We start from the raw sequence: 24,931 nt of genomic DNA on the forward strand, positions 1-24,931 counted from the left end.
AATCCCCAATGTATCATTTGTTTTTCTATTTATTTTTTTTTGGGGGGGGGGGATATTTTATTTGTGTAATCACTACATTGGCCAAATATGAATAAATAAAACGTAAATGGAAAAATCTCTGTTGCTGCTCCAAGTAATGAAGCTCTCTTGACTTCAGGAGAGAGAACGCGAAAGGGGGAGGGGAAAAAAAAAAAAAAGCAGTCATTCCAGGAGATGATATTGTTGTCCATCCCACCTTCTCTTCCTCTCCCTCCTCCTCCTCATAGTTGTTCTTACACTGGTCCAGCTTGCCCCCCCCCCCCCACACACACACACACAGATGAGAAAAACACTGGAGAGCAGCTGAGCGATATCAGTGGGTGGATCATCTATTTGTTGACCTGCTGGATAAACAAAAGGTAAGTCGCTCGTTATTAGGATTAACATTCATTTGCAGCTGCAACAGGTGATTGACATTTTTTCAGCGTGACCCCCCCCCCCCCCCCAAAAAAAAAACAACAAAGAAAATGAGTGATGTACGACGAGATTGTGTTTCCTTGCGCAATAAATGGCTTCTAATTGTCAATAGGCGCACGTAGAAACACAGTCGTGACGCTTCGACATTGAAATGAGATACGGCGGGTGGATAATGGACGCGCTCCCATCCGCCATCAGGCGATCCACAGGTTGAATGCGCACGCGGGCGACGGGTGGGCTCTTGCGTTCGAATACACATATGCCCCTGTCTTCTTTTTGTCTTTGTTGTCGTCCTCTCATTATATATATATTTTTTAATTTGACGCTAGATCAAACCGTTTGTACGGTGATTCACCGCCACGCCCCTCGCCTTTCACCAGTGGACTCCACCGCCCCCCCCCCCCCCCACTTTCCAGCCGGACACAGTTGCCATAGTGATTTCTAAAAAAAAAAAGAATAAAAAAAAAAAGGACATGCAGTAGTCAGACCGTGCGGACGGTTGGTGACGTCACCGATCGGAAGTCCTCTGCTTCTTGCGACCTATTCATGTGACCCACTTGAGTTGTTCAACGGGGGAGACGATGACGTCATGACACAATGCAAAATGTCTCTGTATTTTTTTCCAATGGACACACTTTGCGCTCAAATTATATATAAATATGACCCTAAAGGTGCGATTGAATCAGGTCAGGGTGTGTGCACCCATTATTACATTTTTGTACACTTGACATAACTGTAAAATTATTAGTTTAGGTCTAACTGTAAAATTATGTTGTATTTACTGAAAATTTTAACATAAATGCAAGAGAATCATACATATTAAAAATAACCACAGTTTTGCCTCGGTAAAATCCGCTTAGCTTTATGCCAACAACACCATTCACATGCTAACGGTTAGCATTGATCGTTGTGTCTTTCAAAGCAACGGATATTTAAACACGGTGTCGAAGCAGCACATAGACAGAAACTATTACTTAACCTTAATGAGCCATTTACAGTAGTATAGAAGACTTCATTTGTGTCTGCATGGCTGGATTGCACTGCCTTGGAGCAGCTCAAATAGTTGGATTGCTTTAAATCATGATGCACATACTGTTTAATTCTTTAAAACATTTTTTTAATTATGTTAATCTTTTATGAAGTATATTGTATAACTATTTAAAAAAATTACTTTTTTGTTGGTTGAGACACTGGAACAGATTAGTGGCATTTCTATATATATATTTTTAAGTACAATAATAAAGTGCTTTCGACTTCGGTTTCAAATTACAATTAAAAGTATGATACAATTTGTGGGTTATGACAGATTATTGTGAAAATCAGCCATGCCATTAAAATGTATTTTTTCTTGCATACTGGAGCATTCAATGTAAAATAGGCTATGAAAAACGTACTGTATTTGGGTCCATATGTCATCCTCCCTTTTAAGATTTACAGCACTGCATATATTACTTTTAAACAAAAAAGTCCTTCATATCTCATCACCATTGACTTTGTGTTTACTTGAGGTAGACCAGACAGTAAAAATGACATTTAAAAATATTTATGACACTTAAAAGGACCTTGAGGAAAGACGACCTTAGAATAAAACGGCATACTTACTTAAAAGTGCTGTTGTTTATTGGCATGCCGAATGGTGCATTTCAGCATTAAATGATTGCCGATCCTGCATGATAAACCACTGGCAACAAAAGTGAGTACACCCCTGCGTGAAACTGTCCAAATTGAGCAGTTCGTCCTTTTCCCTCCCTAGCGTCATGTGACTTGTTAGTGTTACAATATCTCAGGTTGAAAAAGGGAGCAGGTGTGTTCAACAATGCTCATTATTACAATTTACGCGCGTATACCCGATCAGAAGATTTTATTTAGGTACTTGAGAGTGCCTAAATATTAAAAGCAGCTCTCTGTTTGATGAGTTGCACTTTTACTGTGGACAGAATATTTTTGTTGGTTAAAAGTATGCAGTATAGTAAATAGTAGATGATTACGTCAATAAAATAATAAAAAGACTCTCTGGAGAAAAAAAAAAAAACATCCTTTGTTGTCAAGCAGCCTTCTTGCCAAAGCTAAGTGGGCAGGAATGCTCCTGCCGGCTGCCACTGATAATGCCACTCAATGTCCCTAATAGAATTAAGGAGACGCGAACATCTTGTTAGGTGAAAGGACTCAAATGGAGTCCGACAGAGGGCACCTACAGCCTTCAAGCACCATCAATTGTATTGACTTGAGCGTTATGTGAAAAATCACATTTTTCAAACGAGTCGTCGGAAGTCGTGTTTGACGTGAGTGGCACACTTCGTGGCCTGCATGAAAATAGGCCAAGGTCGCGTGGCGTCCTTGGGGAGTATGCGAGTAGACTTAGAATTAGGATGTATGACTTTATTTAAAAAAATATAATAATAGGAAAAATTGAGGTGGGGGTTGGCATCTCTATTTTTCATGAGAAACACTTACCGGTAGATTTTTTTTTTTCAGCCTGGGGGGGGGGGGGGGGGGGAAATACAAATAACTACGCAAATTTGTGTCCTGCCTTGGCCTTGGTCTGCTCTCACCTAGACCAGGGGTTGGGTACACACTCGGTCCTCGAGGGCCGGAGTCCTGCAGGTTTTGGGATATTTCCCTTTTTCCAACATCTGATATATGATCAGCTCATCAGCAAGCAGCAACGATCCCGTTGATTGGAATCAGCTGCAGGACGCCGGCCCTTGAGGACCGAGTTTGCTCACCACTGCTCTAGACGATAACTGTCTCTCAAAGACATCCTGTTCAACTGTAATGAACCATTAGTGGAAATTCTTTCCTGTGAGCTTCATCGAGATTACATTACAAGCAAATCGATAAGACCACTCAAAGAGAGACTTCACTACGGGTGCGTGATCTGGTTTTGGATATGATGTCATATAGCTCAAGACACTTTTTTAAGAAGAAAACCCCAGTAATTTTTTTTTTAATTTGGTAATTAAACGACGAACGATGAACAGCAGCTCTGCCCTTATGAACACAATCATGGTCTGCTTTTTGTAACAATGCTCGCTGATTCGTTCAATTGCCGTTTTATTCAGGAATTTGTTGCCCAGTGATGAATGCGCAAGGGGACTCGCTTCCCAAAATGCAGCACAGACATTGCCATTTTTTTTCCTTTTACGCTCATTTTTGTTCCCCTCACCCTCCACTTTTTTATTGGTCTTTATCAACAGTTGCCATGGAAACTACTTCTCTCTTCCTCTCGTCGCTCCTCGTGTGTGTGGCTGGTATGTACGCGCGCATGCGTGTATGCACGCACAGACACTCAAAGAGTCCTGCTATGTTTGTTGCAATAATGTAGCCTCATTTCCTAAGATTGGCTATTTAAAATCAATTGATTTATTCTAATAATTTTTTTAAATTAATGTCATTCCATAAATTGTTAATTTAGTAAATCGTTGGAGCAATTTTTAAATTAAACAAATAACTTACAATGACATTAATTATAAATAATATATTTAAAAAAAAATCAGCATGCATTATTTTATTAATAATCACAATTTTACACATGGATTCATTTTTCTTTTATGAAATAAATAAGAAATTATAAATGCATGATGTAAAAATTTAGTAAATATATGAGTGTGAATTTTTTTTTGTATCAATTCATTTTTTCCCCGCTGAAATTATTCTGTTAAAATATATGTATTGATTAATCGGATCAAAAAATGTGGTAAGGGCATTATTTTTAATAAAATAAAAATAAACAACAAATGAACATCTCCATTAAAAAGTTGTAATTGACTTTTTAATTAAACTTTTTATTTCATCAATTTAGCAGTCCCCTCCCATAAATTTGATACATTAAAAATGTACTTATCCAGTTACTATTAAGTTGATAAAATATTAATAATACACGAATTTGCATGTCTATAAAAACATTTTAATTATTCACTGAATTACACATAAAATTTACTATATGTTAAATTAATTATATACAAGAAAATAAAAAAATGAGCACGAATTGTTATTAAATAAAGTCATTTACATATTTTACCAACACATTTTTGTGATTACAAAATAATCCACTTGTATGAGATTATTTTTACATAGAGGTAATCCTAAATGATGTCCCTGATTGTCACTCACATAAAACACACACACAAATTCATGCACACAAAACAAAGTCCCAAGTATGCGTGTGTGCAAATTAGTCCACAGGCAGGCAGTGACTTTGGAGCGACTTTCACACACACGAACTGAGTGTGAAAGTCGCGCAATGCTGACACTCTGACACATGCTTGATGTCTGATGCTGTTTTGTTAACTTGTCAAGCAACACACTGAGGCTCTTTTTATGTTTTTTTTTTCCTTTTCAATCTGGGGTTTATGTGGACGACTGTCAGCCGTAGCAGACGTCGATGTTCAGGGTGAGTACGACCAGGACAAACATCAGTACACATTTTGAAGTTCATTGTGTCGGCGTTTACAACTTTGGAAGTAGGCTATATCAGCTACAGATAGGTACAAAATAATAAAAAGAAAGAAAGTAAGAAAAAGAAAGTGTGACTGGGAAAACATGTATGTCTCTCTATAGATGAACCTGAAAAGGAGGAAAACCCTTTTGTCTATGGTAAGTATATATTTTTTTGTTTCTTTCATACATTAATTGCCATTGACGGCTATAGATGTCAAAAAGCTGGCAGTACACACACACACACACACACACACACACACACACACACACACACACACACACACACACACACACACACACACACACACACACACACACACACACACACACACACACACACACACACACACACACACACACACAAATGATGGGGGGGGATATGTTTGCCCAAGGTTGGGTTAATTATTTTGACACAGCAGATTGGGTTGAAGATTTAAGTTGCAGTCTAAAAACAGTTCAGTAAAAAAATAACTCAATTTGGGTCAAAAAGGGGTTAAATGAATAACCCACAAAACAGCCCAACTTTTTGGGGGGTGCTTTATGTACAAAGCAACCCAATTTTTGAGTTAAGTACAAAAGTTTTGGGGTAGTTTTGCACACAAAAACCCCAATAGTTTGGGGTGGTTTTGTGGGTAATTGAATTTAACCGTATTTTTGGGGGGTTAACAGAGTAACCCAACAATTTGGATTGGTCCATTTTTGTAATTTTTATTTTTACTTATATTGGGTTAATTTCAACCAAACTACTTTTAGAGTGTGGTCATTATTTTGTATGAGTTTATGTGCTGAAGTTGAAGTACATTTAATGTAACATTCTTCAACAACATTGGTGGTGACTGAATGGCCGCAGGTTAGGGTTCTAACCCTGGTCAGGGTGGATTGTCCATATACATTCTTAAAACTGCAGTGAAGAGTCAACAAAATCCCCATTTTGGGTCAAAAATGGACCAAACTGCTACTTGGGTCCGTTTCACCCAAATTTCTGGGTACTTTTGCATAAAACAATCCAATTCTATAGGTTGTTTTGTACAACCCGATTTTGTACAAAACAATATAGAAAGTTGGGTCCTGTGGTTGAGGTCCACTTTTGACCCAATTTATTATTATTATTTTCCTGATCCAGCAGTTTTAAGGTGTAAAAAGGGTGTCAAACATCTCATTCAAGTGACGTACTGTGACAGAGGAAAGTTGCTTCTTAGAAAATGATCATAACATTAGTATTATTTTGAACCAAAACTATCCTGACAACCTGGTAACTCCTTTCTTGGATCAAAATCTTGACCCAGCGTGCTGTGTGAAATCCTCAACCCAATGTGGTGGTTATAAATAGCCCAGCATGGGCTCAAGTCTTCTTTAGACACAGCGCTAGTTTAGCTATTTCACCCAATTTGGGTTATTTTAACCTGGCAGTTTTAAGAGTAGAACGCAATGCAAACATGAGTGATTGTTTGTCAATATGATAATAAAATGAAATGTTCGCTTCTAACTTACTTTGCCACTCGCCATCTTGTCGTGTATAGACTACGAGAGCCTGAGGATTTGTGGATTGGCTTTAGCTGTGGTGCTGTTCACGCTGGGAATTCTGCTCATTCTCAGTAAGTAAACCACCTTGTCAGTGTGTTATGACATTTTTCGTTGTCCATCAAAGAACACAAAGAGGGAATTACAGTATGGCTAATGGATTTTGTATAGCTTGCTAATATTTGTTTTGCATAATAAAAATACCTCACTGACAGTTTCAGTCAAAAATAGTGTTTGCTAATGGAAATTTCCCACACAAGAAAGTTGTAAAGTTGGAAGAATAAATTGTTTAAAGGAAGAAAGAAAGAAAGAAAGGGGGGCCATTTTGCCACTTGCTGTCGACTGAAGATGACATCACAGTTGCTCAGGGCTCAGGCAAAGACCAATCAGAGCTCACCTGTTTTCTGGAGCTGCACTGTGATTGGTTGTTAATTGAGACCTGAACAAACGTGATGTCATTTTCACTTGTTAGAGTAGACAATATTAAGTATTGTACTCTTTGCGTGTTCAATTAACTGAATGGTGAGATTCTGTTGAAGGAGTTCCTTTGCAAAGGTTTTAATTACCAGAAGCTTCTGGTCGCACATTTAAAGTCACCCAAGCGATGTCTCTGTTCAAATGTGTCTCCCTCTCTCCAGCTCACATCGTTATTTATTCACAAAAAGGGTTCAGAAAAAGGTCAGCCCACAACACACCTGGTTACAACTGAATACAAGAGAATCCGTTCCCATGGGTATAAATCAGATTAAAAGAATACAATAATAATAAGCCTGTGCCTCCCTTCCGACCGGCAGAGACCGAAACTCCCATAAAGATAGCAAATGTACAAACCCGTTGCCCTTTCTCTCATGAAAGTAACACAGATAAAAATACAATTCTATTCATTGAGCCATACTGAGTTAACATAATTATAAACGGCTAAAATATAATTTAAAACTAAAAAACAATGTTAATAACTCATCATTCCCTCATTTGAGCTCATAAGAGCTCAACACATTAAAACATTTTTTTTTCAATGGTTGTGTGGTAAAAATAGTTATCCTTAAAACATCCCTTTAGCAGAAGAGGAGGTAATTTAGCAATCATATGACATTAAAAAACAATTTGATACATTTAAAAGATTTTTAGTGAAATAAGCATAGCATATGTGAGGCTTAACATAAAATGTTGTTCATTAAAAAGTGTCGCAATATATCGGCAGACAAATATGTGTTCTTTGAAGCCATCTTGTGATGAAGTTCTTTGAAGGTCTTTTTTTTTTTTTTTAATGAAAAGAGTGTCGCAATAGTTCGTCTCTTCTTTAAGAATTTGGGGTAGACTACCCAAATTCTTCGATTTGTCACCTGGGATTATTCTGCCCAAAATGTGACTGATCAAAGGAATGATTGCCCAAGAAAAGGCACTTGCTCTTGATCCGTTGACTGATGTCCTCAAACGGCAGCTCCGGAACCGGGCACGGATTCAGCTGACGTGGCTCCAGGTCGGAGGTGATAAGATTGATGCTCCAGTTGTGGAATTTCGTCTCTCCTTTCAACCTGAGAGCATCAGTTGATGAGATGGCCGAGCCTGGCACGTCTCCGGAAGCCTTGTAGACCAGATGTGGCATTTTCTCTGTGCAGAGAACTGCACAAGATTTCCTCACCAACCCCCTGGGGCCGTTCTCCTGAGTGCAAAAACTTTTCATTTTTAGTTTCTCATAAACTCACATAAATTTTATTTGGAGGAAAAAACCCTGATAGTTTTTGTTAGTTGGGATTAGTAAATGTTATTTGATTAAGATCCGTAGGTCCTGTGCTGTTGGAACAGGAAAAGATCTATTTTTGTGACATTAAAATAGAGCCCAGCCCTTGATTGAGTTGAATGACATTCGCTCATTCATTAATATAAGACAGAGCTTGTAAATATTTATCTTTCAAATAGGTTTTGTTCAATAATAGGTAATTTTTTACCATGACTAAATTTGTTCTAAATTTTCATAACTGTGCCTTTCATATCTCTTATTCTCTTCCCAGAATCCCATGACCGGCCGAATCCTGGCATGCTGGGAAAAACTCACATATATTCATATTATCTATACTCTTTTGCAAACACTGGGCTCCAAACATTACATTTTTCAAATATGATTCTGAGATAAAAGATATAATATAATATAATTACCTTCATTCGGCGAATATGCATTATTGTCCTTGCTTGCTTCAGACTTACTTTGCGATCGATTTCCTCTGATAGATTTCTTCAAACTGTGGATTATCATTTTCAAACTCATCCTGTCAATTGGAGTGTAGGCCGATACCCCACAACCTTTTTAATTTCGTTTTTAAGTTTGATTTTAATTTTCTAACTCGTCTACATTGGTTAAATTCTTAAACATAAACTCCCTCATTTGACAAAGATCCACTGATTTTTTCAAACACGTCAAGACAAAGGGAGGACAAAATAGAGACCTCATGACTCAAAAGACGTCATAAATAACTCAACCCTCTAAATCAGGCTATGAGATAAACAAAAGAGCTACAAAACACTATAAAACTAAACATAAGCAGATACAACTTAAGACACTAATATATATGATGACTTTGGGACCACAAAAAATAGAGGTAACCATATTACTCTAATCCTCCTAGAGTCCCAAAAATTATTTAAACTGCCAATCAACCTCACCTCTTTTACAGATTAGTGGGGCTGAGGATAAAATCATCTTCAAACTGCTAATCTTTCACATATTAGCGGGGCTCATAAAAAACACAGCACACAAAATATTTCTGGGATTTTATAAATCACAGTGCTGTTAAAAAAAAAATAATAATCAAACTTAGCCATCAAACTCTTAGTTAGTCTTTTACTCGTTACTACTCATTCTATTCTATTATTTATTTTATACTATAGCTGCAGCTGGACGAAGTCCAAAAAAGTTCCTCACGGGGAAAATAAAAATATATCATATCATAACATATTAATAAAATTCCCATTGTACCAATTCAGAAACTGATTCTCCCAAAAATATAGGCAAAAATTTAGTAGGCTATAGATTGAAATAAATTTTCTCAATCCCTCATTTCAAATTTACATATGTCGTTTTCAATTTCCTGAAATATCTTGCTATAGATCACAGTTCCCCACTCAACACATTAAAAATGCCTTGCATATCACTATGTAGCATTTTACTGAATGGATCACATCTCATTCCGACCACCAACTTTCTCAGTCCAGACCCCCAGCAAAAGGCAGGACGGCAGCTGTTGTCAATGTTCAGTCCTGGCCAGCATGGCGGCTGTTGTGGCAGCAATGTTCAAAGCAGGCATTTAGATTTCCTCTGGATGCAAAACAGCCATAGGGGAGAAGTCACTAGAATGAGGCGTATACACAGTCACTGGGCATTGAGGAATTTGAACATCATGTTTTTCTTAGGCACAGGACTTACTGTTGCTCTGCGGCTTTAGACCTTTGATCTCTGCCACATCCATTCAGACGCTGTCTGCAATGTGGATCCGATGACACACAGTCTTTCTGAGAGCTCACCTGATCAAAAAATGCACATTCGTTGATACAATGCTTTAAAAATGCCAGACTGAGGATATGGGATCATAGCAAGACAGTTCACTCCCTGCTTTCTCAAAAATGTTTCGTAAAAAACACAGCCTCTTTATTCATTTCTCTTTTTTTTTTTTTCAATACCCCTTCAAATAGCTACTAGCCATACAACGTATCAGCAGCTGGGGCGCATCCCGTTCGCAGTTTGTAATCAGTGAAGGCCATCAAACCCTCATCTGCCTTGGAACTCAAACATCAGTTTCTGAAATGACACACTCAGAGAAAAAACAAATATTAAAAATCATTATCAACATGTCAATTTCAAAAACATTCATAACTCCTTATTCAACTATCTTACTTCCAGCCACAGCTATAAAGATGTAGGCATAATTATATCAACTCTCAAACAAAATGCCATTATTTTATCATTACTCTTTATTCATTTGTCCCGAAAAGGGAAAGTTAACAAATTAACCATCGTCATCAATCATTAAAGTGTAAAGATTTATTAGCTCAGTCAAATACTATTACTTATTTTATATTGTTTATCATTCCTCTCTTACCATTTTGACAAAAAAAGAGTCCCATTACGAGGACACATTATGCTCACAGCGCACAGCTCAGCCCCCACCTTTTTTTCTAACCTAGAAACGGGGGAAGGGGGGGGAGGGGAGGAATCTTAACATTATAAATCGCAAAACCTATTTTATCATATTCCCATTAATAAAACAAACGCCACTATCACAACAGTATCATCTCACACAAAACAACACCAAACTTAGTTAAAATATTAAAGAAAAACAAACAAAATCCCCATATGCACACTTCTCACTTACAAACCCCCACCTTTTTTTTTTAAGCTAGGTCACACACTCAAATGCATACGCACACACTCTTCAGTCATTATAAAAAAAAAAATATTGTTATTCCTTCAATTCGTTGTCTACAAATCTTATAGCATTTAAACTGCAGTTTTATACGGTGATTTCAGTAAACGGGTAACTTTGAAAAACCCATCCGTAAACTGCTTCACAAATGCTGGAGTCATTTTAGCATCAAATTCAGCCTTTTTCCATTACCAACAAAGAAAATACAAAAGTCTGACATACCATTTTGTCCAGCGAAAGCTTTGTATACAATCGATCCATAGTTCGTTTTTTCATTGTTCGTCGACGCTTTTATTTTTCGCTGAACCGGAAGCGCATTCAGGACAAACCATTCTGTATCCGGGTCGAAATCGCCTCCATTTTTGTTTGTAGTTTTTATGTTTACTTCCGGATTCAATACAGTGACGTCTCACTTTCAATATTAATAGTTCAATATGTTAACACATATGGCCACACACAGACACACATAAGAATCACGTGACCTCTCATTTATACACAGCGGTTACCCAATCCCGCTGAGCTAAACTGTTCTCCCTTTATTGCAAAATTTCTGCAAGGCGCTTTATTAAATAATGAAATTTATCACGTGCTAACGAACTCAACCGTGGAACAAAAGAAATTCAAACGGGAATCCTGACCTCAAACCACAATAAAAGCGCCAAAAAAAAATAAAAGTTACACGTAATCTCTCGATTGCAAATACAGTGATACAAAAATCCAATCATCGCTGTAATCAACCTGGACCCCTTTCTGTTCAATTTCAAACAGGCGCTTTTTCAAATAAAAGACATATTACGTGCAGAGAACTTTCACACCAAGAGCCATGAACAATTATGTTACTTGTCCTCAAATCCGGCCAAAACTGCTTAAAAAACAGAAGCGCGTACCATAATCTTCGCGATCCTTAGTAACCAAGAAGGACTTGTTACGTCATCCGGCAAACCCTTTTATATATTATGGTCTAAGGATTCTTCATAGCGTTGACGAAAAACAAAACAAATCAAAAAATTAACCGCTATTTCTTCCTGTACAAAAAAGCTTCATCACTTCGAGTCTGCATTACGTCACCTTCAAATGCACCACTCCACGACGTGTTTAGTTCAATATCGTCGGAATTATCACAACTCACAATAGAACGACATCAAACTACACTCGTTCACACAGATCTCTTTTAAAATTTAGATAATTTGCAAGACGAAAAAACCAGCTGCAGCGGACCAGACAGACAAAACTTCTTCTACGTGGATAAAGATCTCCACTTACCGTACTTTATTTATTTAGGCCTAGAAGTTCCGCCCGTCTTTGAACGCCGCAGCCTGTTCCACGTCAGAATAACACCGTCCGTTTGGTTCAACGGAGGAGACCATTCGTTATAATTCAGCGTCGGCGGTCACCATTTGTTAGAGTAGACAATATTAAGTATTGTACTCTTTGCGTGTTCAATTAACTGAATGGTGAGATTCTGTTGAAGGAGTTCCTTTGCAAAGGTTTTAATTACCAGAAGCTTCTGGTCGCACATTTAAAGTCACCCAAGCGATGTCTCTGTTCAAATGTGTCTCCCTCTCTCCAGCTCACATCGTTATTTATTCACAAAAAGGGTTCAGAAAAAGGTCAGCCCACAACACACCTGGTTACAACTGAATACAAGAGAATCCGTTCCCATGGGTATAAATCAGATTAAAAGAATACAATAATAATAAGCCTGTGCCTCCCTTCCGACCGGCAGAGACCGAAACTCCCATAAAGATAGCAAATGTACAAACCCGTTGCCCTTTCTCTCATGAAAGTAACACAGATAAAAATACAATTCTATTCATTGAGCCATACTGAGTTAACATAATTATAAACGGCTAAAATATAATTTAAAACTAAAAAACAATGTTAATAACTCATCACACTCAACAGTAGGTGGCAAAATGGCCGCCTTCTGATATTGATAAAAACTGCTGGTTCTTGCTGATTATAAGTTACCTCATATTCCACTTACGCAATATTAACTAAAATACTGTATTTGGACTAGTAGGGCTGCATAGAATATATTATTGTCATTGTCATTGGTTTTGGTGCAGGAGTTACAAGTAGATAGATTCAGAGCTCCACTGACATATTTAAGTCACCAGTGGCTTTTTGTAGCTTCTTTTAATATTTAATATTTCCACGTCATGACCAAAGCAGTAACAATGCTCTACTCACGCTTGGGGTACTTATCGCTGTGATTATGGTTTCATGTCGCCAGGCCAGACTGTGAGTCTGCCACATTTAATATAAACACTCAGATACACTGACCTACCTCCGGCATAAAATGGACTATATGCCACGGAGGAGGCGGGACTTCTGACTTCCGTGTTTTCACATGCGTGGGCCGCGTCCCAGTACTTGCGCTCACCCTCCCGCCGATGAGGGGGAGCGCGCGTTTGGGGGGGGCGCAGGGGTGGGGGTGCGAGTGTTGGAACGCGGCCAGCAGTGGCCGAAACGACGCTGATGTGTAAAACCCGGAAGTCGGAAATCCGTGGCATCTACCCCATTGCGCAACCTGCCAGCCGGTGGAGGAATTGAACAGTCGTATCTATAACTGCGTTATACTGCCCCCTAGTGGTCAAGACACGCGCACCAGAAGGAAGCCCATTGTATAAAAAAATAAATAAATGAAATCATGATTCAAAAACCGTCTAATTCTTTGCATTCTGTTTCATTACATTACTGCTAGTGGAGATAAGTGAAACAGATAATAGATACACGTAGGACTGTAATGCACATTTACATTCCTTTTTTATTAGTAATATTATTCTCCAAATGTGTCTCCTATTTCCATTTCAAGGTCGACGGTGCCGCTGCAGTATCAACCAGAAACCCAGGTATGCTGCTGTGCCCTTCTGAATGACTAAAAGTGCTTTAGTCACGCCACTTGACACATGTGGTTACCATGGCAACCTGTGCCCCCCCCCCCCTCTCTCTCTCTCTGCAGGGCCCCCGGAGATGAGGAGGCGCAGGAGGAAAACCTCATCGTCTCAAAGGGTGAGCTTCCCCTTTTCACCTCCCTTGTCGGCTCCCCTCACCTCTGACATCCACAAATTCAAAATGGCGGTTCACTTGAGGGAGCTAAATTAAACATTACTTTTTTTTTCTTTTTTCTTTTTTAGCCGCAGCAGCTGCCAAAGAGACTCCGGCGGAAAACTGAGGCAGCTCCTCCGGCGCCAGCTCACACTGCCTTCTGATTTTATTTGACATGAATCCACTGCATCATAGCTATAACTATTATAAGTGGTGACACAACAAGGTAAGGGTATATATATATATAACAAGGTGTACATAAATCATATATACCCTGAAGACAAACCTTTAGCCCGTTGTGCTTCGTTGTGACCGTAGCAGTCCTCAGTGCTCTCGTCTCTTCTTGTGCCTTCATGTAGACGTCGCTCACTTTGATTATACTCTAACACTGTCTATGCTGTCTCAGCTAATAGCACCTTTGACATAAGACGGTCTTTTAAGCTAAAACGCGTGTCTGTGTGGTGTGGTCCCGTTTGTTTTGTACTCCCAGCTACTGCTATTATAGCCTTTTAGGTAGCACTTTAAAAAATCACGAAAGGGCTTATAAATAGTTTGCACATGTGTTATAAACATGTTATTAAGCCTTAATAAACTAAAAAGATGACGTTGAATCTTCATCACTATGGTTGTTGCACAGATGGTCCATATCAAGTTCTACTGCTTTGCCTCATTGCTTGCATCAATGGTAGCAGGCTACTAAATAGACCTCTGCCAAGGCTCAACATCCCTAAACATGACCCTTTGACTTGTTTAATTCAGAATTAAAGCCAAATGTGATCTCACTCCATCCCCGGAGGTGGATTTCCATCTGTTGGCTCTTGTTCTCACCGATGCAAGTGGACTGTAATTTTATTAAATCCTAGCAGCAAATTTTACAACGAATACCAAACATGACCTGTTTGATTGAAATAAAAAATATGTGAAAGCCCATGTTGTCACCATAGGTGGAGCTCCATCTGATTGGCTGATGCCCCACTTGGCCCTGATTCAAGTGGACTGCAACATTATTAAATACCATCGATTTATGGAGATCAGTTGTGTAGTTTGGTGTAAACAAACAAACAAGCAACAATGGCGTAAAGCCTTATTGTTGAAATCATCTATGACTGTTTATTAAGGCTTTGTAACTTTTAACTACTTATAAACTCTTTATAAGTGCAGTGTGTCACTCGATTTAGTACGTTTTTTTTTATGTCGTCAATTGTCCTTGAACGTGTTTGTTGTATAATATATGTATATGTAGTATTTCAAAGTACAGACAGCTTACAGACAACTAGATAGTTTGTATGGATGGAAGTGTGTGTCTCTGCAAAAACATTTGTGTGTGTGTGTGTGTGTGTGTGTGTAGGTGTGATGTATGAGACAATCGGACCTGCTTACATCCACGGCATGAATTTGACAATATTGTGCAAGTTACTGCATCAGCTGTCTCACTGCCGTCCCTTCATCGCTCCTCCACTGGTTCCAAAGCAAACATCTTAGACATTCACCATCTATTTCTTTTGTACTTATCCCCCCCCCCAAAAAAAAGACTTTTGAATGATCATCAAAGGTCTCAAACAAAACATTCACTCATCTGAAGTGTGACTATCTGTTTTGAAGAGACAAACCCGTTGTCCAATCGCCGCATGAGGCCTTGTTGTGTCGTGCTTTTGGCATACAATATGAATAAATTGGTCTGAAGACTCGCAACGATGCCTCGTGTTCATTTCGACACCACAGCGCCACATGCTGCGACACTCGTGCAGCACCCCCACCACCGTGCTTTGTACTCTTCACCTGGTTGCCGCCACACGCAAGTTGATCTTGGTCTCATCAGACCGCAGCACACAGTTCCAGTCATCCATGTCCTTAGTCTGCTTGTCTACCAGCAAATTAAGAATCTGCCAATTTTTGATGATGAGGCGAATGGTTGGTTGTAGAATAGGCGCTCTGTTGCTGGAATTCCAAAGGTTATCTTAGGTTAGCTTATTTATTGGCTTCAGAGTTCAAACTTTATAACATTATAAATACATAACTGGTGCTGCTGTAGGCGTGGAAAATACGTGCGCGTTAGATAGAAGGTGGACCTGTGGAGCTGAGCCTGCCCCTGATGCACACACAGCCCGACACGCACCTGAGCAAAAGACGCTTGCAGAGCAGGTGAGAGATTATTTACTTTTTCAAATGAATAATTGGAGATCATGTTCAGTTTTTCTCTGCGTGAATTAGAAATGAAAGGCAAACATGGCTTGTGAATTTGACACTGACGTTTATTCAGTATAGGCTGGATTCACGTATGTTTCCCACCATTTCACGTATTACTTTTCTTTGTTGATTGGTGGGCAGAAACCAGTCCATTTTGACCTATAAAATACGGTTCGGTGTACCCAACCTCATGCCCACTCTCCTGGCTTTATAGTCAGCTCCCCAAAAAGAATGTTACTTCTTAAAAAAAAAAAAAAAAAAAGAAATAAAAAAAAGACTGAGGAATCCGTTTTCCTTTCAATATAGCTACAACCCCCACACCTCAATTCCTTAGCCATGTGATTGTGCAAGGTTCAAGGTTGATGAACATTGTGGCAATGATTTATTAATGAATAACTATCAAGAATGCCCGCAAGGAGAAAGCTTAGAATGAGCGCAAAGAAAACCACAATTCACACAAGCTTGAAATGGAGCATTGTAATCAGTGTAGTTAATCATTTTACTGTAGTGTGTGCACAGCGAACACGTGTGTTCTAACTGCGGACGTGTGTACTCTGAAAAGTATTGGGTAAAAAATAACCAGAGGTGGCAAATCCAGGTCCAGAAAATAAAAACCCTGCCACAGTTTAGCTTTAGCCCCAGGTGCTAGCTTGAAAGCTCCCTAGCTAGCTCCCCGGGTGCTTGTTTACCTGTTAGAGAGCTAGCTAGCTAGCATAAGGGGCTAAAGCCAAAACGTGGCAGGGTTTTTCCTTCGTGGACCCGGATTTGTCACCTCTGAAAATAACCCAATATGGGTCAAAAAGAGCCCAAACAAAAAGTTGAGTCAAAGAATAACCCAAATTACCCAATTTCTTAAAGTTTTGGGCTTGTTTTGTGGGTTGTACATTTTGACTCAACAGCATTTTGACCAAACACTTTAGGGTAAATGAATACCCCAAAATTTTGTGTCGGTCCCTTTTGGACCTATATTGGGTTATTTTTGACCCAATTGTTTGTAGAGTGTGTTGTCTGTGCATGCATGTGCATGTGTGCAAACAATTGTAGTGCAAAATAACCCAAAATATGTCAAAAAGCAACTGACAGACTTTTTGGGTTATTCTTTTAAAGCAAAAGTTAAGTCAGAAGAATAACCCACGAAACAACTCATTGTTTTTTCTGTTGTTTTCTACAAAACAGCCAATTATAGATAAATAAAAACAATTTTTTTTGGGGGGTGGGGGGTTGTTCATTCTGACCCAACTTTTTAATACATTTCAAAGCACACCCACATCATCTTTTCACATAAAAAACAAGGCTCGCGATGCACTTACAGTTAGCATGCTTGACAGTCTTTGAATGCTAACTGATTAACTGCAAAGTGTGACCTGATCACCAGCTGCTGTTACTGCATGTCTGCCTTATTTATCTTTGCAGTTTGGACCACCCCACACATAAACAGACAAAGGAAAATGTCGCCTCCTAAAGGTAGGTGACACAAAAGCGACTGATTGAAATATGTCACACTTGCCTGCAGCTGACACGATTTAAGCTTGAAACTCTGAAGCGAATGTTTCAGGTAGGTTAGCGAAAACCACAATATTTGGCACACCTGTGTACGATAGTGGTTGAACTCATTAGTCAACGAGTTGACTTTCCTACTCCGCATCAATGTTTAAAGCTTGAAATCACTAATCCTGGGTTTCTGGCATCTCGTCTTCCATATGGCCAACTCGAGTGGACATTTGACTCAGCTGACTGCTGCTAACGCTAACGCTAACGCTAACGCTAACGCTAACGCTAAGTGGAGCAGCAAAATACCCGGCCAAAAAGGCAACACGGTCTTTTTGGGTTAAAAAAATAAGCTTTGTAGTTTTTCCCATCGTATAAAGGATGATTTCACTGGTTCGTATCATTTAAATCCTGTGAATTAATTGCACAATTCATAACATAACCAAATTCTACGTTGTGGACTTTATATGCTGGGAAGTTGATGGAGATACTATCTCACTGGTGTTTATTCAATGTCCTGCCCCAGGTGCCGAAGTTGACCCTGATGCAGACTTTGTTTATGGTAAGCGAGGGCCATTTGTGAACAACCGCTCAAATGTGACACGTGTAATGTTTACGTATATTTTGAGTGTTGAGAGCCACTAGCTATGAAATATGTTTGTTTCAGTCAGAATTATGCAAAAATGTAGATTCCCCAAATACAGGTACAGTATATTATAAGTTCCCTGACCCATTAAGAGCCAAACTTTAGTTTGATTAATTCTGTCTTTATTCCTGTTTATTCCCTGAAATGTTCATGGGAAATCCCTGCAATATTGTAACCTTTGCAGTGACACTGTACTCCTTGCATTTGCAGACTACTACACACTGCGTGTCGCCGGCCTGACCGTTGCCGGAGTCATTGTGCTCCTTTCAATCATTTTGCTGACAGGTAAGTCAACGCTTTTATCGAAACCTCCTCCTGTTTCATCCCACATTTTAAAAACATAAATTTTTAGGTTCATTGAGCACAAGTGCTTATATTAAAATGATGGATGAATATAAACAGTATGCTTATCAGCACCTTTAAAGTTCATAACATGCTGAGGTGATTAATGCTGCTCGATGTACTACTTTAATGTTTATTATTATTGATTTTTTTTCTTCTTACAGGCAAAAAGTTCCGCCACTGTCTAACCAAGAAAAATGAGCGGTAGGTTGTAGTCTATGAGGCAACATTCCTGATAATATAGAGACAAAAAGGAATTGTTAGCTAATTTTCATTAAATAAGATGCAAACATTTGCATGCTGAAATAAAATCAAATAGCATTTCATAGAATAACACATTCTCACTTTTGTATAGTGTTGACAACGTGGAAGACACAACAATGTTGAACGAAATGAAGTAAAAATGAAGCGGAGAAGCCATTTGCCGCTGAGATGCTGACGAGAGAGTGCCAAGATTATCTTTAAAAAAAATTTTTTTTTAAATAAAATATGTGTGTAACCTTGATGTGATTTCTTCTTAAATGTTTGTAAACACAACCAAGTGCAAACAAAACACATAGGTGGCCAAAAGTAGGTACATGCATATATTTGTTTTCATTTCATTACATACCAGGGGTGCTCAAGTCCGGTCCTCGAAAGCCCCTATCCAGCCTGTTTTCCATGTTTCCCTCCTGCAGCACAGCTGAATGTAATGACCAGCTAACCAGCAAGCTTTGCTAGCCTGATAATGATCCTGATCATGAATCAGGTGTGTTAGTGGAGAGAAACATGGAAAACAGGCTTGATTAGGGGCCCTCGAGAACCGAATTTGAGCACCCCTGCAGTAGGCCTATAGTAAGGGTTTCAAAATGGGTTTTCTCACTTTGGCTCGGGTTTCAAATGTGAGTTTCTAGTTAGGGTTTGTAGTTAGTTTTAAATCATGGTTTCAAGCCAGTTAATAAAATATTTTATTAACTGTTAGCACATCTTCCTCAAAGTTCTGAGAGAGGTTTGTTTGTTCAATTCCGATCGCCGACCTCCCTGTGTGAAGAAAACAAAACTACAAAGCAATTGGAATAGCCACGTCCATGTATATGTAGTAACAATACTGAACACAAGAGGGCGTCATAAGACCAGCGTAGAAACGAAGTGGCTTCAGGTTCTTCTCTGCAGTGGAACACAAAACAGGTAGGTCTCCACTAAAGTTGATTTTAGAAAAAGACGTCCATGCTGTCGATTATATTTTACATTCATGACTAAATTGTGTGAATGCAAGCTTCTTTTATGTTGATGTCACCTGACGTCTCTTTCCGATTCCTCATTGGCATGAATTTACCTAAGTAGGCGGGGAAAACATTGAAAACAGGAAACGGATATTGTGTTTTTATTTTATTTTATTTTTTAAAGCGGATATTGTATCCATGTAGTGACCAATGGCAGAGCTTGTTACTTGTTTTAAACTTTTTAAGCGTGTAATTAAATTTGTAAACAACTGAACGGACGCGGAATCGCTATCAAACGAGATGGTTTGTGAGAGCCCCCCCCCCCCCACCCCCCCACTAACGCTGCATGTGAAGACATCTACTCACCACTTTATGATACAGCTCCGTTTTGTCACAGGTAATAATTTAATAAATATTTTAACATACTGTAAGTAACCATAATAATATATAGTAAAGTGCAGTATTTTGGGTTGCACTGTTCCACAGATGATTTCTTTGCAATCATGTTCATTAGATTGTTGGTTACAAAATTTGTCTTAAATAAGATGCTAATTGGTTGCAGGAGGTCCTTGGTGTGTGACAGAGTTGTATTCAGTCAACATAAGCCGAAGTGTATGTCCAACTAAACAAAAACAAACACTGACAAATGTCAGCCATGTTGCCCCTAAAAGGACTGGATGTGAAGAGTTAACATCTTGCCTTTCCATTTTACCAGTTGGTTCCCTGAGGCTTCATCAGACGATCAGCTGCTTTCCATAAGGGCTTCAGTTTGAGGTAAGCATGAGAAGCCATTTAGCCGTGATAACATCACTCCGCAAACACACAAACACACAAGCACGCACACACTCTACTGGACAGGTGTGAGAGCGCTGGATGCTTCATCTTCCCAGAGCCATTTAGACTGGCAGCCGTGCTGTCAGCAAAGACAAACGGCATCAAAGTGAGTGAGGGAAACAAGCAACTGGTTGAAGGATGTGACATGGCGTTTTTTAAGGCAGCCTAAGACCAAAACTACTTTTCTTTTTTGTTGTTGTTGTTGCCCTTGACAGTTGTGAAGTGTGCTTATGATGAGAAAGTACAAATTTCTTCTGTTTGATGAACAGTGTATTTCTGTCTTGTATTGTGCCAGTGTGTTTCTAACTTTTTATAACAAATATCACCTATTTTATTTTTTTAAAATGTTTGCTCGTTATTGTAACCAAATGGCAGCTTAAAGCAAAAACATGTCAGGAAAAGCCTACTTGAACAGCTGAATTGTATTTGTGGTTATGTTTACAGTTGTGCAACCACATTGTTTGTTGTTTAGCTTTTGTCTTTCTAAAATATATATTTTTAAAGATAGACATGTAAAGGTTATAGGTCACAACAAACATGGCATTTAAACAAGGGTGTGGAGACATTTTTACATCCACTCTACGCTACAAGTTCCACTTTTGAATTCAACTACTAAAACAAATCCACTTATACAAGACATTCTAATGTATTGCGATGCACTTGTGTACTGGCATTTCGCCAATAAGTAGAGCATCTTTAACGAGTGTTTATATTATATTCCATGTCCGTGTGGCCATTTTGGGTACTATTGGTGTTAATGTAGTTTTGCTGATGTCAACAAAAATCATGAAAAAAAATCGAAATGATTAATTATGATTACGAAATGAAGGCCTATGGTGGAATAGCTGTTTGCTGATAAGTGGAATCGTTGGGGATTGATCCTGTTTGATATCCAATATAATGCATACACATAATATATAGTTCAGTACAAACGTTTTTTTTCTATTTGATTGATAAATGAGTTGCCATCTTTGTTGTAGCTTTACAACTGTACCTCAACTTGTCGTGGTGTTGTTATGTGTGTGCTTGTGTGTGTTTGTGTACGGCGGAGGTCAGCCGGTGAGGCATGTCAAAGCGTGGGAAAGCGATACGATCAGAAAAGTGCGGCTGAGGATAGCAGCTTTGCCCTCAGCCAAGAGCCACAACGTCTTCCCTTCACACCTGCCTTTTCGCCCTCTCGCGCTCTCTCTCTCTTTCGCTCCTACTCTCCCTCGGCCTCTCTCGCTCTTTTTTTTTTGCCACGTTAACAGACCGGAGCGATGTTGATGTCAGTTTCAAAACTGACAATTGTTTATGGCTGCCCACGTGGATGACAGTTGAATGTGAACATAAAATTACTCAGCTTCAAATGTATGTAATGTTATTATGAGAATTGCTTTTAACTCATTCACTGCCATTGACGGCTATAAACGTCAAAAATTCATTTGAACTATTTGTTAGTTTATTTTTTATTTTTTTTACACTTTTGCTAACAAGAGTATGAAAACCTAGATTTTTTTTGTACATTCAGAACTGATATAAAATTTGTGATTAATCGTTAGTTAACTAGTGAAGTCATGTGATTAATTACAATTTAAAAAATGTAATCGCCTGATGCCCCTGATTAAAAAAATTTAAATTAAAAATAAGGGGAGTCAGACAATTAAATTTTTTATTCATAATTAATCGCATGACTTCAATAGTTGACTTACGATTAATCACAAATGTTATATCTGTTATAAATGTACAATACATTTTTTTCTAGGTTTTCATAACAAAAAATAATAAAAAAAAAAGGTCAAACTAATAGAAAAAGTTCACATGAATTTTTGACGTCTATAGTTGTCAATGGCAGTGAATGAGTTAACCGAAGAGTTAATACAAAAATGAAAGAAACATTTTGGGGGATAATTGCAGTATGCTTATTTATTTACATGCATAAATACTTCAATGAAACATTAATTTTAAACTTTAGATTTCTTAAACTGTATATTAGTGTAATATAATTTTGTGAATTTATTCATTAACCCAAAAAGTTGGCTCAAACGAATAACGCATAAAACAACTCAAATATTTGGATTATTCATTTGAATAGGTAAATTAATAATAGAGAAACTTGGGTTAATTTCATTCAAGTGGCCTTTTGGACCCATAATTGGGTTATTTTTAATGGACTAATTATTTTTGGGTCAGTTGGGTCAAATGAATAACCCATCAAACAACTAATTTTTAGGGGCTTTGGACTATCCATTTAAATTAACAATCAAATTCAAAAAGGTTGGATCAAATTGGTCCAAATGGCGGTCGGTCCCTTTCTGACCCATCATTTTAATTTTTTAATTTTTTTAATTTTTATGTATTCATTATTTTGGGTCATTTGGGTCTAAAATAAAAATTTTGTGGGGGGGTATTAACTTTTTCAAAAAAATGATGGGTCAAATGAATAATCACTCAACAACCCATTTTTATTCATTTGAATAGTTCAATTAATAACCCAAAAAGTGGCCAACAAAGACAAAAAAAAGTAGTCAAAAAACAGAAAAAAATGTGTGTGTGTGTATATATGAATAATTAAAATGAAGATGAATTGTTCAGCCCTAGTTTAAACGTTATTGTTATTGAATGTTATTGTTTTCAGCTCAATGCCTTTCACTGCATTCACATCACAACCTGCAAAATATGCAGCTTTGTCAGTTAGTGCGCCGTTTTGCTTGAAAGTGTATGAGAAAGTGTGTTTGTGTGTCACAGAGGGGCGAGAGCATGTGGGTTAGTCCCACACAGCAACGCCTCCGCGCTGGCAGCCATCTTGGAAGCGATGGTATTGCCCTGGCATGTTGTTTTTGTGTGGGCGTTCTCTGTCTCCGATTCATGTCGTTCCCCGTCTACATTTTTTTTCTTCCCCAGAATTTCTTCCACTCTCTCTCAGCTCTCAGAAAAACACGTAAGGATGTTTTGCCACCCCTATTTTTTATTTATTTTTGGACCCCTTCCCCTCGTTATACACCCCAGCTCATTTAAATGAATTAACACGCCTTCCCCGCGTGGATGAAGAACCCTCTTTTCTGCCTTACACGCTCATCACGCATGCTTGCTTCAAGCGTCGCTGCCCGCCGCCCGTTAATGCGCTGCAGCAACGTGTGCGCCGTTCATATTTGCCTAATGCGGAGCCTCATTCAAAGTCGGTGCCAGCTAGGTTTGGCCAAAAGAGGCTTTTTGCAGCTCACGGGCTTCCCTCTCGACGCTAACGCTAGCTAAGTGGATTTCCTGCATGGCGCGTTGACTCATTTTAAAGCGTTACATGGCCGTCATACACTCTGTGCCAATCATGTGACCTTGAAAGGAGTCACACGACGACTTTCTTCACAATTCGGACCTTGTCGAGGTGCTGGTATGCAGCGTGTGTGGTAATGGCGGCCACATTAGCACTAATATGATCATAGCGTGTTGTTGGGGCCTGAGGGGAAGCGCTGATTGTCTGAGCATCAACATCCACATTAACTTGTCTCATCACGCTCATGGCTTAGCCACCTTGCCCTCTCGGCAACCAGCGATGGCGCTACTGATGGATATGAGTCACTTTTTTTGAGGGGGGGGGGGGGGCGTAAAAACCCATTCTTGGCCCCAACACTCCTCAGTGGCACTTACGAGAGCTGCTTGCCTTTTCCCAGGCCTTATGTCAGGCCGTATGATGATCACTGTCTGACAGAGAGTATACAACCTGCTTGGTGCTGTCAGGCCCGCTCACATCAGCCCTTTGACCAGCGTGCTGCTTCTTGCAGCCCTGGCCGCGCCAGTCCTTCCTTCCTGCAGGGTGCAGTTGAAGGTGTTGTCAATGAGAGAGCGCATGATACTCTTGACACATTATGTTGCCTTCGAATTTGTATACAAGTGCTTTCACCTCGCTCACCTCAAACTGGAGGCTTCTCTTTTCTTTTCTTTTTTTTAAAGGGAGAGCAATTTTCTTCAGTGGCCTGGAGAAGGAATTTTTCTTAGCTTTATTTCAAACTGTTTGATTCAGTTGTCCTAATAAAAATATCTTTACAATAGCATCTTTATTTGACTATTTAAACAATTTTCAATTAGTAGATTACCACCTTAGCTGTTCATAATGGGAACTCCTGCAAGCCTGTGGCCAATAGTTTTCAGACAGGATTTGGGTTTGAATTTCCCGCCCTCTGTTTGCGGATGTGACGTCATGTGTATGTGAAGAAGGGAAAATGCAGTTTCAGTTTTGGCCACAGATGGCAGTAGCGATTCGAAATGCAATTTTCTGCGTTCAGTAGCTTTAAATAAGTAAGGGGGCAATATATTACTTTGTTTTGTTTTTCATTGCAATCATTATGGTGTGATTGTCAAGAAAGATGCGG

At 38.9% G+C, this 24,931-nt stretch overlaps 1 protein-coding gene and 1 long non-coding RNA gene across 2 annotated transcripts; both read left to right on the forward strand.

The window, feature by feature from the left end:
* The first annotated feature begins 248 nt into the window (after positions 1-248).
* fxyd6 (FXYD domain containing ion transport regulator 6) lies at positions 249-15,578 on the forward strand. The gene is made up of 8 exons (XM_086079993.1): positions 249-398; positions 3,654-3,707; positions 4,826-4,849; positions 5,017-5,052; positions 6,417-6,491; positions 13,654-13,690; positions 13,801-13,850; positions 13,976-15,578. Exons 2-8 carry the CDS (start codon positions 3,659-3,661, stop codon positions 14,011-14,013), a joined length of 309 nt encoding a protein of 102 aa, XP_085936119.1. The 5' UTR covers positions 249-398; positions 3,654-3,658; the 3' UTR covers positions 14,014-15,578.
* Positions 15,579-16,810: 1,232 nt separating this feature from the next.
* On the forward strand, positions 16,811-18,488 carry LOC147171286 (uncharacterized). Its single transcript, XR_015095517.1, has 3 exons — positions 16,811-17,537; positions 18,088-18,123; positions 18,418-18,488. It is a non-coding gene; the product is annotated as an uncharacterized LOC147171286 (long non-coding RNA).
* The last annotated feature ends 6,443 nt before the right edge of the window (positions 18,489-24,931 follow it).

This window comes from Leptonotus elevatus, chromosome 7, assembly GCF_054856555.1.
Source record: "Leptonotus elevatus isolate MCC_2025b chromosome 7, RoL_Lele_1.0, whole genome shotgun sequence".
Classification (NCBI taxonomy): Eukaryota; Metazoa; Chordata; class Actinopteri; order Syngnathiformes; family Syngnathidae; genus Leptonotus; species Leptonotus elevatus.